Raw genomic sequence first — 16,514 nt, 5'->3', positions numbered from 1 at the left:
CTGGGCCAGCCCGAGGCCGGACCCGACCCGACTAATTAGCCAAACTTTAGGCCCGACAGCCCGATAAAGCCCGATAAAGCCCCTCAAAAATGTCTTAAAATATCTCATTACACTTAAAATAAGACATGATCACCAACAAGTGAAAATTTGCTTGTTTCATTGGCAAAAATTGTTTCTTGTTTCTAGCTAATTTTCACTTATTTCAAGTGAATTTTCACTTTTTCCACTGACAAATTTTGCCAATGAAACAAGCAAATTTTCACTTGTTTCAAGTGAATTTTCACTTGAAACAAGTGAAAATTGTCTAAAAACAAGTTACTTCTGAGGTGATCATGTCTTATTTTAAGTGTAATGAGATATTTTGACTAGGAATAAGACATTTTTGACTTGAAATAAGACAAATAATCTTGGTAAGATTTTGCGTTTTTGCAGTGCAGTCAGCATCAGGCGAGCCGGCCGCGGCACCGGCCAGCATCAGGCAACTCACCTGTCAGATCCGGCAGACCTGACCGGGTGGGCGCGGTATCGGACGGTGCCGCGGCCGGCCCGCCTGATGCCGACTGATGGCGCTGCGGCATGTGCGGGTCAATACTAGAAAACTGGCGATTTTTTTTTTTCTTGTGCGCCCCCAAGTAGATTGCGCCCTGGGCAGTTGCACTGCCCATAGCAGAAACCGTCCCTGCTGCCGAGTCTGCCAGCACAGCGGGATACTGCTGCAACTCTCTCTCACTTGTTTGCACTGCGCTCGCACAGCTGGTTGTCTGTCTGTCACTGAAAGTTTAGCCTCCAAATCCAATCCAGTCTCTCACTCTCTCCACCAGTCACATAAAAATGAAACGTCATAATCAATAACAGAACACATAATTCTATTTTTTTATTTTAAAAAAAAAAAAAAAAAAATTCCCCACAGAACCCGAAGCCCGACCCGACCCACCCAATTCACGTAAATTTTAGGCCCGACCCGACCCGAAAATGTCGGGTGGGATCAGGGCCGGGTTGGTTTCGGGCAGAATATGAGAACTCTATGCTGCACGTTGCAGTTTTGGTACCGATGGTCTGGATGATGGCGTTCTGCACGATGCGCTCCTCGCTCTCCTTGGAGCGGCCAGACGAGACGCTGGAGGCGGAGTTTCGTCTGGAGCTTTCGCCCAGCTCAAAGTCCACGCTCATCCTGAGGTGTTTCAGGAGGGTGTTAAACACCTCGAGCACCGTGGGGCCTGAAACACACACACACACACACACACACACACACAGAGAAAAAGATCAAACATGAAACATGAAACAGGGCATGTGCAGTCCGCCTTCCCCCGGAGAGGAAACGCTGATAAAAATATTGTATGTGATTCATTCCTTCTGTGGGCTCATCCTGTCTGGACCTGCGCTCTTTATTCTCCGCCTCGTAAAAATCTCACTGTTCTTTGAGGTTCAGATCTGAGAGGAGTCTTTCGAGATGCCTGGAAAACCCAAACATCAGACAAATGCATTTTCACAGAGACAACAGCTTTATCTGCGCCGCGTGTCTCCTCTGGTCCGCTCGCCCTAATTCGCTGTGTCACAGAAAGCAACACCTCGGATTATGACAAAGTCAGTTCTGCCCACCGAGCCCGTGTGCCTGTGGGACACCGGAGCCTTGACCCATTTAAACAAACCAAAAAATAAAGAACTGCATAAACAAATAAAAGGGTCGTAATGCTGGGTATATTCTTTCCAAAATACTTAAGATCCATTTTTTATCCATTTTAGAAAAAATCATTTTAAAACAACAACATCCTGAACTGCAGGACGGGTGAGAGTGAATGTTCTGTGAAGAGGTCATTTCAAGGACATTCACTGCACCAATGATGTTTTGAAAGAATTTTTGCTTTCCACAGACATTATTTTCCTGTAATTTACTTTTACCCGCAGCAAAGAGCATCCTCGAGGATATCATGACTTTTGAGCAACAATTATATGCACACAGTCTAAATCATGACCTTCATAATAAAGCAAATATTGGAATTATCTGCACTATGAATGGCTGTTTGAGCTGTTTGAGCATTTCCTTCCTTATCCTCCTGAGACCCAGCCTACACTGCAAAAACTCAAAATCTTACCAGGATTATTTGTCTTATTTCAAGTCAAAAATGTCTTATTCCTAGTCAAAATATCTCATTACACTTAAAATAAGACATGATCACCAGTAACCTGTTTTTAGACAATTGTCTCTTGTTTCAAGTGAAAATTTGCTTGAAACAAGTGAAAATTTGCTTGTTTCATTGGCAAAATTTGTTTCTTGTTTCTAGCTAATTTTCACTTATTTCAAATGAATTTTCACTTTTTCCACTGGAAAATTTTGCCAAAACAATTTGCTAAAAACAATTTACTTCTGAGGTGATCATGTCTTATTTTAAGTGTAATGAGATATTTTGACTAGGAATAAGAAATTTTTGACTTGAAATAAGACAAATAATCTTGGTAAGATTTAGCATTTTTGCAGTGTATTCAATTATGTCCTCTGTCGTGGACATCAATTGATCGTCTATATCCTTTTACTCATTTGAGCTACCCTATCAAGTCCTGGTGTACAGAGGACATCCAGGCCTTTCCAACGATATCTCATGTGATAAGGTGGGATGAGGGAAACACCCACTTTCTATTGAGCCAAAATGGCAGCTGCAGAAAAACGCACATGTCGTGAAAAAAGAAACAGGAAGTCAAATATTGTTTAGCTATTGTTTTTTACATATGAAAATTATATATTTTATCGTTAATGGCATTGATTGTCTGTAATTGATTATCTGTGGTTATCTGATTGTTTTTTTTTTTTTTTATTTTATTTATTATCTGTTTTTTACAGTAAAATCCACTACAGTGGACGTACTGTAAAATCTAAAATAAAAATGAAGAGTTCATTTGCAAAAAAAGATAAAAGCCATTCTTAAAATGAATACACCTTTTTCACTGATACTGCTTGGAGTACACACACACACACATATATATACACACACACACACACACAAAGCATTATGTCAGACTAAATAAACATATAAAAAATAGAAATAAATATAAAGTAAATTTAAAAAAAAAATTCAAAAAAGTTTAAAAAGGTTTAATAAATTGAAATGGAGATATCTGTTTTTGCAAATGAACTCTTCAAATATTTTTGTGAAGTTCTAAATTGTGAGTTGTTGTTTTAATGCTAAATAGACAAGAAATCATAAAAAAAGTTAAATTGGAAGACACTTTTTTTCCTTGGGTCTCAGGAGGATATAAAATATATTAGACTGGCTGAAAAACTGAAATTTGTTACTGAGCAAGGAAAGAGAATGCAATTTTTTAAAAAGTACAAACATATCTTAAATATTCCAGTTTGACATGAAATGCATGCCAGCCCAGTGACAGACTGATATATAGATATATATATTTAAAATCTACTTTCAGTTTAATTTTTAATCTGCACGACTACAGTGAGGCACAGACAGCTGGACTGAGGATCACGTCACCGTCCTACTCCACAGCACCGTCACGATCACAGACTTCACTCAGCTACAGAAACACAGCGAGACACCAAATCAAAACTTCGCCCACGTCGGACCACAAACCACAGATGTGCGGATGCAGGTGTGAATTATTTTCACAAAGACAGAAGCAGCCCCAGTGACGGCCAACTGCCTGTGGTGCTCCGTCCCAGTGTTTTTAATGCAAACTGGCATGAACACGCATCTTGTATCGAAATACAGGGTTGAACTAAAGGACAGAGCCACCAAACCTGATGACATTCACCGACTTTTGATTTTTAACCTTTTAGTTCCTGCAACACTGGCAGTTCAACATCTACACTTGTCTGTGGAGGTTAACGCCTCATATTACTGTCTTCTATCTCAATTAACACGTCATAACATGTTTGTGTTTCTAGTGTGTGAATGAAATCAGATTACCCAAGATGCTTGCTAATGCCAGGTCAGAGGATGGGACAAGCCTGTTGAAACTTTTTTTTTTTTTTTTTTTTTCTCAATCCAATGGACGAAGTTTCACTTGGTGCTGCTACCTCTAACCACACCGACATACCAAGCCAGAGATTAGGAGAGTTTTCGTTTTCAAAGCTGGGTGGTTCATTTCTTTTGGACTCTTGGATCATTCCTATCAAAAGGACATTTTTTTCCCCTCAATAAATGCAGGAAAAGGCAGTGAAAAAAAAAAAAAAACAGAGTTTTGAGGAGATCAATACAAACACAGAGACAGTTCAGCATGTTGTAAACCTGTTTGAAAGTTTCTCTTGAAGTTCACGGGCCAGCTGCCTCCTTCTTTTTCTGACTGAAACGTCTGACAGAAAGAGTCGGGGGCTGATTTTACACATGAGCTGAGCAAATCGAGGACGAGGCAACAGGCGCCGCCGTACAAGATTTGGGGAAACCACGCTTTAAAAGACAAACAAAGGACAGGACTTCAGGCATTTACTGGAGGAGAGGATGTTTTTGCTTTTTTGCTCCATGGTTGGTGAAGAAAGTTAAACGTGAAAAACATCCATCCTTTGGTGGCGTTAATGGAGACACAAATCCATTATTATTGGTAATGACTGGAGTCTGGATGGGAGTTGGGACTCAAAGACATCACTGACGGAGCTTTTATGATTGTTTTTGGTAGCGTGGAGACATGGTGGCCTCTCGCCTCACGAGGCAGCCGAATCTTAAAGTTATGCACATATTTTAAACACATATTTTCGCCAAATCATACACAACGGCGTCTGTTTCCTCGTCGACCATTAGTTCACCGACTGAAACGAGTGATATGCTCAGTGACAAAGCTGATTAATCTGTCTGAATCTGAATCTTCCTCGAAATGCTACCAAAGTCAGAAGTGACATCATCTGGAATACCACCACCTGTTTCACGAAAACGTCGCCTGGTTCAAGAAATAAACTGAAGCGAGGTGACTTGGACTGGAAGCAAGTGAAATTATCTCAACCCAGTGGTGGATTTTTTTTTTTCACCTCCATTTAAAGACTGAATTCAAGCTGAAATGATTTCTTTGAGTTAACATTTTGCAGCGGGTGATTTGTTTAATTGCTATTCTGCTCTTGTCACACTGCGTCAACCTTGTCATTCAGAAGAAGCGCCTCGAATAGATTTCATGCTCAATTAATTGTGGAGCAATTAGCACATACCATCCATTTCACTCAGGAAATGAAAAAAAAAAAAAATCAAAGAAAACACATTAGCAGAATGAAACCACAAGATCGGTTTGAACAGAAAATGATGAGACTGAAATGAATCAGCGAATGAACATTTATCGGTCGTGGTCCGTCCATCCAAACCACAAACCTCACTTCTTGGAACACGGTTTCAAGCAAGTTTCCACTCTGATAGCTCTGCAGACTTAGGTAAATGTAACATCACAACTGGCATCCAATAAGAAGAGAGCGAAGAAACCGAATACTGTGACCAGAAACCAACAACAACAACAAAAAACACCTCCACAAGACCCTCCACAGCTCTGGAGCGGCAGAATTTACGTTTGAAAACTCAGAGCAACAACAGAATGCAACACCAATGGTGCTGAAAGTTTGTGTTGTTTATAAATCTGTTGAATAGAATAAATCTGTTGAAACAGGACAGATCAGCTGTTAGGATCAAGAAAAAGACACTTGATTCAAGAAAATTCAAGTGGGATTATCTCATCCCACTGCCTGAGTTTCTACCTTGTTTGAGGAAAAACAAGATTTGAGTACTGAAAATGAGACTAAATAAGGTTCAATCTCCACTGGAAACACCAAAGGGCTGAGGGGACACCCCTGCCTTTTCACACAAAATGACTTTTGATTCAAGAAAACATGGAAACAAGTTAACAAGTGTTGGAAAAACACTGGCAGATTTTTTTTTTACTTTGAGGAAAAGATTTGAACACCAAAGACTGGACTAAATAGCTTGTTAAGATGAATGTATTAGTGCAGCAGCCTGTTAGTCATAAACCCGGCCGTGGGAGGCAGAAGGAGAGCGATCACTCACCCACGGAGCCTTTGGCGGCGATGGCGACCGTCTCCAGAAGGACCTGGACGATGCCGGCTCGAACCCGCGGCGTGTTCTTGTTGTGGGCGTCCAAGTGGCCCAAAACCTGCTGGATGACGTGGTGGGAATGCTGAGCCTGCAAAAGAGAGAGAGAGAGAGAGAGAGAGAGAGAGAGAGAGAGAGGGAGAGAGATGGAATGAAATGTCACAAATAATGACAAATACTCACCACAAGCGAGCACAGCCCAGACTGTTCCATATTCATATTGCGTCTTTAGTCTGCCAAAAAAAATCTCTAGTATATTCATCTCAGAACAACATAAAATGTAAGAAAGAAAGCAAATCTGAAAATCAGCAAATATTTGGATTTTTCTGAATATGACTAAAACTATCAATTGATAATCAGAATTAGAATTATTTTTCAGTTAATGAACTGAGTCATTTTTTCATCACTGTTAAAACCCTACATACGGTACATGTGTTTCTGATGATGCACAGTGTGTCATATTTTAAAACTGATTCAGAATTGGTAATAATTATTGGTTCTGATTTTACTGAAATAAGTGCTGCTTGGCAGATTAGAAATACCTCAGACTTTACTTTTGGATGCTGCCAATTCTTTTTTTTTTAAAGATGTTTTTTGCCATTTCTGCTTTATTTGACAGTGACAGCAGAGAGAGAGACAGGAAAGAGAGGGGAGAGAGAGGGGACGACGTGAAGCAAAGGGCCTGAGGTGGGATTCAAACCCACGACGCTGCGATCAGGACCCAGCCTTAACAAGTGGTACACGCTCTACCAGGTGAGCTACCGGAGTTTATTTTGATATGACTGTCTCCCACATGCAGAGAGTTTGCAGGGACTTACAGTGGTGGAAAAAAGTTTTCGAATACCCCATGCATTTGTGAAATACTGCATAAACAAATCACTCTTAGGTCTTCAAGTGCAATTTCTTTTAGTACAGTCACAGCCAAAATACTAAACAAATCCTAAAAAAGCCATTAAAAACTTAAAATTGATTGGTTCCATAAAAATACATAAGAAATTTTGAGTATTGGGTCATTTTGGTACCAGTGATGAAGGTCGTTCTTTTTATTAAAAGACACAATTTTTGTTGCCAAGCTTGGTGTCTATATAAAGGCAGCACATCTGAAAGTTCTTCAGACACAAAAATGGCTAAAACAAGGAACCTAACGCAGGAAACACGCCTGAAGATAAAGATTAAACTGTCAAGAATTTAGTTTGGTTAGTTTTTCGTGTAAACAATAAACAAAAAAAAATAATTTGCATTTGTATCTGTCTAATGCAGCCACACCTTTTGAAACACAAAAAAGATTTTTCCACAAATATTTCATGATAATATTTGAGATTGTGAGATTGTATAAAATTTTAAGGGTGTCCAAAAACGTTTTTCCACCACTGTATAATGTGAAAGTGTTTAACTCCTTTAGCTCAATTAATCTGCAGTGAGAACAGTGCTGGTCAAACTGCAGTGTGAGTCAGCTGGAGTGAGATTATAATCCAGACCAGCTACAGGAAACCACCTCTGCAGGCTTTGAGACGACCCAGGCCGCCGCGGTGAGGACTGAGCCCCGGACCAGGTGAGCCACCGGGGCGAAACCAGCCTGGACCAGGTGAGCCACCGGGGAGAAACCAGCCCGGACCAGGTGAGCCACCGGGGCGAAACCAGCCCGGACCAGGTGAGCCACCGGGGCGAAACCAGCCCGGACCAGGTGAGCCACCGGGGAGAAACCAGCCCGGACCAGGTGAGCCACCGGGGCGAAACCAGCCCGGACCAGGTGAGCCACCGGGGCGAAACCAGCCCGGACCAGGTGAGCCACCGGGGCGAAACCAGCCCGGACCAGGTGAGCCACCGGGGAGAAACCATCCCGGACCAGGTGAGCCACCGGGGAGAAACCAGCTGAAACATGTTCTGACATCAAACTCCACGTCTCCTCGTCAGAAGAAACAGAAGACACTCCTGGACGGACACTGTTTTTTTTTCCCTAAAATCTTTTAAATCTTTGAGGTTTTCTACAGACGCCGGTCCCAATGTGGCTCCTCGTCACCGCTGGACGGACCCGGGGTGTGTTTGTTTTTCGTCACTGGGATCAAACAGACAGGCGCCTGTCGCTGTCTGCTGGCAGACAGACACAAACCCCCCAGACAGATCAGAGAAACCAGGCTGAAACTAAACTCTGCAAGTCCTGACTGACACACACACACACACACACACACACACACACGACACACACACACACGACACATGCACAGAGGGCACACACAAGGAACACAGAAAAAGACACATACACACAAACCAAAAACGACCTCCTGCCACACACACACACACAAATACACACAGAAAGAAGCAAAGACTCACATAAATGTAAGAAAGCAACACACATACACACACACACACACACACACACACACACACACACACAACTAGACAGCCCCATCGATTGTGTCTTATCTCTGGCAGCACCTCAGGGTCACCTGGGAACTTCTGGACGAGCGACCAATTAAAACAGACAGAGGAGAGAGAGAGAGACGGATGGATGTATGTCTTGGCAGGGCCAGAGTCGGGGACAGTGTGTGTGTGTGTGTGTGTGTGTGTGTGTGTAAAAAGTACATATTGTATAGCTGGATGGAAAGCTGAGGCGAGAGAGAGGCAGAGCGACTGAAACCACCAGCAGTATACACACCGGCAGCTGGTAGTGCACTGTGAGTGTGTGTGTGTGTGTGTGTGTGTGTGTGTGTGTGTGTGTGCGCACGCGCGTGTGTGAGAGAGAGAATAATATCTCAGGGGCCTGGACTTCAAAGAGCTATGAGTCACATCTTCTCTCACACACACACACACACACACACACACACACACGCACACACACACACCGAACAGCCAAATGTTTTCCAGAACAGAAACTTTTGGCTGGTTCCACCGTTCTCTCTCTCCTCTCCGTGCTTCGGGCGAGCGGCTGCGTATCGAGAGCGGCTTCACATTAATTCAGTCCTGATTTAAAAAAAAGAAAAAAAAAAAAAAAAAAAAGAAAGAAAAAAACCCCGCCAAACTCACAAATTAACCGCTGCACACCGCCTCGCCTGCGGTGAGATGTTTACTGTGACCTTTCGGTGCTGGACCTTCATCGGGCCGATCTACCCGCCAAATTCACCAGGACCAACGAGCTGCGACGCATCTTACTGATCCTGAAAAGTGCTGAACAGCTGGGAGCTCGAGGAGCGGCGGATCAGCAGACGTTACCGCAGACTGTTTACTTTAGAAATCACATGAATGTCCTCCAAACGGTATGAAACACGTGTCACAGCTCACTGATTCTTGAGAATTTGGATAAATCACGTCCCACTAAGAAAAATGCTATTTCTGTTGGAAATTGACAACATTTTAATGAATAAAAAGAATCAAGGGCATCATCAGGGGGTCCTTTGCACATTTGTAAGGTTCTTTTATAGGTTTATTTTTAATTTGTATTAATTTAATGATTATATGTTGGCCCATGGCCTACAAAAGATAATCATTTCAACTTGATTAAAACAACAAAAAGTAATAATTTCATTGAATAATATCTTTACCACATGAAAGAGTACATCATAATATGTATTAAAAACTACAAACGATGGGTTTTGAACAATATTTACTATTATTTTGTGGTTGCTCAAAATGTGTCCCAGATATTTGTCACCACCATCAGATATTTATTTAAAAAATAATAATAAAAAAACTACAAGGTCAATTACATTCCTGAGGAGCCCTTTTCAAACCTTCAGCTCTACTGCATGCTTCAAGACCACTCAGGCTCCTGGAAGTTGTTATATAAGTTCATATTTTTGGACACTGCTACTGTCACAACCATAACATGTCAACACCGTCACTTCTGTATAAAAAATATTAGATTAGATTATGGAATAAAAGTATACCACCGTCAGGTTTTCTGTGTGACGGTGATGACTGAAGTCTGAAAAATGAATATGCTTACAATATGTTTCTTTGGTGCTGTTGAGTTATTAAAGTAATAGTCTCTTTAATACAAAAATATGTTTTTCAAATTAAAAAAAAAAAAAAAAAAACATTACGGTGACGGTGTTGACAAAAACAAAGTAGCCTAATAACTGGAAAAACCTATTTTATGACAAAAATGCAAAATGAGGAGGTTGCACCGGTACATTGCTGAACAGCCAAGACCTTGGCCTATAATGATATACCTTCAGATTTTGAAATTTAACGTAGCTTTTTTTTTTTTTTTCAAAATTAAAACCTGTTTTATCCAAATTCCCAAGAATCAGTGGGGTGTGACCGTGCAGTGGCACAGTCTGATGTTATACACATGGTAGAGAAAAGGCTGGTTTTTAATGTAACTAAATTCTTCAGAAATACTGTGTTTTCTGTTCAGCCCATTTTCTTATATAAACAAATTGTTCGGTGCGACCTGGTTCATTCTCACTTGACTAGATCAGCTGATGACGACCAGATAATGTTACCGCGCCCAAAATCAAATTTTTTTTTAAAGAGAACAGTTATTTATCGTGCCATCAACCTTTGGAATAATTGCCCACTGAATATACGAAAGCTGAACAGCAAAATATCTTTCAAGTACCACTTAAGACTGTATCATTTAAATCCGTGAGTGGGAATGAACATATTTACTGTATGAATGTAATAATGTTATAATTTATTCTGAATAATTTTTGATGTTTATAATGTTGTCTGCAATGTTTTACTGCTTTTACATCGCTACTGTTATGTGATTTATTTTTTCTTTTCTTTCCCGTGTGGACCCCAGGAAGACTAGCTCGTCCTACTTTTGTGACAGCTGATGGGGATCCTTTTAACAATAAACAATAAACGACGGTGAGCAGATGCTGCGTTCAAATGCCATTGGAAAGACTGTGATTACGGAAACAGCACACTGGAAAGACACAACGCAGTGACAAATCTGAATGTTTACTGTTCATGTGTTTGTTCATGTGTCGGCTCCCGTCTCTTTCATTCAGCCTTGGAAGGGGCGAACTCGTCTCGGTGCCCAATTTGAATGTTATCACACCACAGTTTGGTCGTTACACCACGCCCTCGCAATGACAAGATGGAGAGCAGCACAATAATCCGTTTATCTTGATTATCTTGTTGCAGAGGTCTGCATAACCTCACAGTTGTTCATTTTTTTTTTGTCCAAATCCAACCAGAGAATGAGATATAAATGCATAAAAGATAAAAAAAAAAAAATCAAGTTAAACTGAGGAAATGTAGCTCAGATAACAGCCTGAATTTCATAAGCCAAAAAAACAAATCACCAATCCCGACCCAAGCTCAACATCTACTGAAGAAAATGAGGCCGAACGCGGCTCGAATCCTCTCACAGGATCAGATCTCGTTGGGCTTGAGGCAGGTAGCAGACGTCTGAAATAAAGTTAACACGACCGCAGCTACATGGTCTCTTATCTCTGATATGCTGACATTCTGAAGTCTTGAAATTTCACAAAAATGAGCAAAATCAGGCTGGAAATGAGTGTAGCATGCCACACACACAGAAAGAAAGAAATAAGGAGACTGTCGACAGGACGAGACGAGAGAGGGAATAGGAAATTAAGGAACAGGAACAGGAATTCTTAAGTTTTTAACAGCAGAAGAACACGTTCACATCATCCACATCCACAACACACAGCTGTGCACTTCAGAGTTTGTGCTCATTTCCCTGAAACAACTTTGGAGGAACAATCAACTGGGGAAAAAAAAACGAATCCAGAGTAATGTTTGCTGGACGTCTGCGTACCTGGATGGAGTACATGATGATCCTGAAGCAGGAGACGGCGAACTCGTTCGGATCCCAGAGCCGGTGGTTGTCCAGGTGACTGCACAGGGAAGCAAACACCTCAGGTTAGTATCGCTAAATTTTATTTCTTTAAAAAACACACACCTCAAAACGACTGAGGATAAACGTAACTGAGGAATTTGCCGGTTTTTGTCCGAGCCACATCGAAGCTCCTGCGGCGTTTGGTTGGACTGAAAACCTGCAGATGGTCGGGGGTTTGTGAACGCCGGTTGACTTCCACTGTATTTAAACTGCGGCTATTATTTTGAAAAAATAGATGTCACCAATTATTTGGGGGTTTTAAGTAGCAATGCCAAACAAAACATTCATAAAAATCCTGATTCTCATGTCTTAGCTTTTTTAAGACTTCAAAAACTGAAAAGTCATTTTAATACCAATTAAGGCCTTCTTTTTAGATTAATAATCTCAACGCCATGAAAGACTTTTTAAAGGATCCGCGGGAACCCTGTCCAGGTAAGCCCCGGTTAGGGCTGCCGGCTTGTTGTGGGCGTTACTGTAGAGTCATAATAGCAACAAAACATAGAAGACAGAGGATAAATTCATGAGAGGATGTGGGGAAAAACATTGCTCATGGTCACCACGCCAGTTCTACCAGTGTGAGAGCTCCTAACAAACAGGGAATTTAGCATCAGTGACAATAAACCGCTCGGTTTCATGTTATCTCTGCCTGTAAAGCCTGTGAAGTGAAAGAGGACTGGTGAGACTTGAGCTGAGCTGTAGTTGTGGAGTTGATGCTGGACGGATCAAAGCAGACGTCTAACTTTCATTGCTCCACACTGTCCGTGACTGGAATACAGAGACTTCTGAAAACACGAACCTACGCTTTAATACTGTCATACTGTACATGTTTTATGACAAATCAGGATATCCACAGCTGCTTTTGAACACTCAGTATGAATCAAAACAATTACATGATGCGGGGAGGGAATCAGCAACTTGAAAAGCTTGAAAATGCAGGAAAATTTGTTTTATGATGCTTCTACTGCTGCTATTCACAAAGGACAGAATATGTTTTCATTTCTAAATTAATTCAACGCTCCCTGCATGTTATTGTACCTGTGTGTGTATTACTATGACGTTATGTCGTTTCATGGCTAGAGGTGAAATGCAACTCCTGAACTTCAGTCCTGTTCTGAGGTTTTGTCTCTTTACTTGGTTGTTTCTATTCAGGGAGACTTTCTACATTTCAGGGGGGGATCTTGTACTTTTTCCTGCTCTACATTTATCTGACAGCTGGAGATACAGAGGAAGCTTTTCCATGCAAATCATCAAAATGTGCCTCATAGTTAGAGTGTAAACCAGCCAACAGGATATGGAGCAGCTCCAACGTTAAAATACTTCTCACAGGTTTATGCATCAAGGCTTTAACTCTATGAACAGAAACCGTTCTACTTTTACTTTTCACTGCATTTTACTGATAATGCTGCTGCACTTTTACCGAAGGAACATTTGGATTGCAGGATGCTTTCCGTCAGTATTTTTCAATTACGGTGTTGCTGCTTTTACTTGAATAAGTAGTATATGAAGGCTTTTTCCCCCATCACTGATGCTGCCAAGAGCAAAAACACATCGGCAATCCAAACTGCACTTCAGCCTCTGTTTACAATAAATTCTTCAACTCAGTGTGTGTTCAAAGGAAGCCTGAACTTCCCTTCACTGATCACCGGAGCCTGGGGGGGTGGGGGGGCGAATCCGCACATTTACATCTGAACTTTAAACTCCACCTGAAGGGTCGAACACTTTGTGAGCGTGGGCGTTGAAGATACGCAGATAAATCTAAACAGCAGATGGAGGGCGAGTAAGACTGCTCGTGTGTTGGAGGTGGAGACCGACCTGCTGGAGCTATATATTAAATGAATCTATAAGTCACATCTGCTGTTTATTTCTGCTGCTTGCTGCTCAACACGCGGGCAGGAGGATGACTTTTTCACCAGAGAAATTCATTGATGACTTTTTGGCCTCCAAGCAGCATGTTGGCTTTACAGAGCAAACACCGGCTCGCTGTCTGCGGCCCTACAGGCTGGCAAACGTGCCAACCGACTTTTATCAATATTTATCTGGCAGCTGGTGATGATCTCTCACCCAGATACACTCTTACACACCTCTGTGCATCACCAAAAACAGCCGGTTACACTTGATGTCTCCTGCACGATGACTTAAGATTGAAAACTGACGATCTCTGATAGGGGACATTTGGGTCAAACTACGTAAACTCGAGTTGGAGAAGCTCCAGAAGCTGTTCAACACCTTGCTAGCAAACTTTACGTTGGTTTTCCCTTTAATCTGTGACCCGTCCGTAGCTCCAAGTTAAACCCTCCACCCCTGAGGCCGGTGGATTATGTCGAGTATCAGTGTCGTTGTTGCTGAATGGTTGAAAGCCTTGGAGAGGGTCTCTGGCTGAAAAAAAAAGCTTAAAAATGCTTTAAAAAATAAGATAACATGCTCATTCCCCTTGTATCTACAAGTACATTTTTTTTTAGTTCATTAGATTACACAGAAATGCTCTGCATGGACAGACTGCAGTAAAGAGAAGTGGGAAAATATCTGTTGTTTTTTTTGTATTTTGGGTGAACTGTTCCTTTAAGAGCACTGCAGTCTTCATTGCTTTCAATAGTTTAGTTGACAGCAAAGAGATTGAGGTCTGCTCTCAGTGTCATTCAATACACAACTGAAGACACAGGTGCTTTAAATATGGACATCAAATGACGTCATCACACAAAAAAACATGAATTCATTAATTCACAGAGAATTATTCAGTCAGCAGGATGAAATACCACTGACACACCCAGGACAGCCTCAGTTCACATCCCACAAAGAAACCAATGACTTAGAGATCTGTAAAATATTCTTGTCACAATAAAAGTCCTTGCAAGTTCAGTTTCCTGTCAGTAACAGTGCCGAGGTCGAACTTTCCTGTGAACCTGGTCTGAGCTGGAGGATGACACGGCGTTCTTCTAAAATCAGCAGCCAAATCTTCTGTTTTTGAGTCATTCAACTTGAAGAAATGCCGGCTACAGCACTGAAAAACCCTGTCGACCGCAGGCCCACGTGGCGTCTCTGACCTGCGGCTGGCTCATAATGACCCTGCTGAGTTTTGGTGGCACACACAGGGAAAACGCCATGACCAAGGAAGTTTGTGCAACTGCTAAAGTGAAATATCATCCAGTTGTGTATTTAAAGGACCATGCCAGTGATTGTCAACGTTTGGCCCATTTACTGCAATTTTACGTTTTACATGTCAACAAACCAGTTTGCCAATCATGTGGGCCAACGATATACCAACAACAGGATCCAAATACCAAACCCAGTTACACCAGTAGTTGTTAATTTGTGCAGTTTATATTGCAACAAACTATTTTTCAGATCAATGTGAGTTTTTGGTTGAAGCAGCCGCCTTACACTGCAAAAACTCAAAATCTTACCAAGATTATTTGTCTTATTTCAAGCCAAAAATGTCTTATTACTTGTCAAAATATCTCATTACACTTAAAATAAGACATGATCACCTCAGAAGTAACTTGTTTTTAGACAGCTGTCTCTTGTTTCAAGTGAAAATTTGCTTGAAACAAGTAAATATTTGCTTGTTTCATTGGCAAAATTTGTTTCTTGTTTCTAGCTAATTTTCACTTATTTCAAGTGAATTTTCACTTTTTCCACTGTCAAATTTTGCCAATGAAACAAGCAAATTTTCACTTGTTTCAAGTGAAAATTCACTTGAAACAAGTGAAAATTGTCTAAAAACAATTTACTTCTGAGGTGATCATGTCTTATTTTAAGTGTAATGAGATATTTTGACTAGAAATAAGACATTTTTGACTTGAAATAAGACAAATAATCTTGGTAAGATTTTGCGTTTTTGCAGTGTATAATGTTCTGCTTCTGCGGCTAATAAAGTCAGAAACTACACAGCTGATGATTGGCTGTGGAAAGCAAAACGCTTCCCCGCTTAGGGACTATTTTCCCTGGCGGAGGAGTCCTTAAGTCCTGAAAAGCCAACAGTGCTGCTGCTTTTAGGAAAACTCCTGTGGAGGACTTTATTGGGCTGATGGAAAACTGGAGTGAAGAAAGTGTGAAGGCTCTGAAAGTTCATGTTCATATCGTCGTGGAATGAATGGAAACCAGCGGCTGGAGGAAAGGGAGGAGGAGTGATGTGGCAGCTCTGAAACCCCACTGCTCGCTCTGGGAGGAGATCAGCAGGAACATGAAGGCTCTTCCTCACATTGATGTTGCAGAGGAAAGAACAGAAATGGGAGCAAAACGCACACACAAGACGAGCCCCGGTGAGGTTATTTCTTTGGATTTGAATACGTCTCCAGACTTCCCAGCAGGCGAGTCTCTCTCTCGGCTCGGTGACCTCCTCCAGCCTTCGACAAGCTCTTCATCACATCCACACTGAACTACCACCACCTCCAACCTTGACTTCAACCAGGTTGTTTTATTTTTTTGTTTCTGCTTCTCCACTTTCTCCCCGTATCTCCCGGGTCATTTGTTGCCCGGCGGCGTCTCGGCCTGATTGGACGGCGGCCGCGGTGGCGTGATGATTTTTCAGGTCGACTCCCACACAGAGCTGCGGTCAGACTCCACATCGGCCCGCGGGTTAAAAGCAGCGCTCGTAAAAGTGATCGATAGCTGCTTACAGCGCAGGAAAGGAGGGAGAGGAGGAGTGAGGAAGGGATGGGATGGGAAAGAAG

At 41.7% G+C, this 16,514-nt stretch overlaps 1 protein-coding gene across 2 annotated transcripts in view; it reads right to left on the bottom strand.

Moving 5' to 3' along the window:
• The window catches only part of efr3a (EFR3 homolog A (S. cerevisiae)), a 216,968-nt gene that overhangs the window by 49,891 nt on the left and 150,563 nt on the right, over positions 1–16,514 (bottom strand). For both annotated transcript variants that reach the window (XM_030073685.1, XM_030073686.1), the window contains exons 8-10: positions 11,764–11,842; positions 5,985–6,120; positions 1,050–1,217 (exon numbers count right to left, since the gene is read on the bottom strand). In XM_030073685.1, the coding sequence (XP_029929545.1) occupies positions 1,050–1,217; positions 5,985–6,120; positions 11,764–11,842 (383 nt within the window). The remainder of the gene's footprint in view (positions 1–1,049; positions 1,218–5,984; positions 6,121–11,763; positions 11,843–16,514) is intronic.

This window comes from Myripristis murdjan, chromosome 17, assembly GCF_902150065.1.
Source record: "Myripristis murdjan chromosome 17, fMyrMur1.1, whole genome shotgun sequence".
NCBI classification, from domain to species: Eukaryota; Metazoa; Chordata; class Actinopteri; order Holocentriformes; family Holocentridae; genus Myripristis; species Myripristis murdjan.
This window is presented reverse-complemented; position numbering and strand designations above follow the sequence as displayed.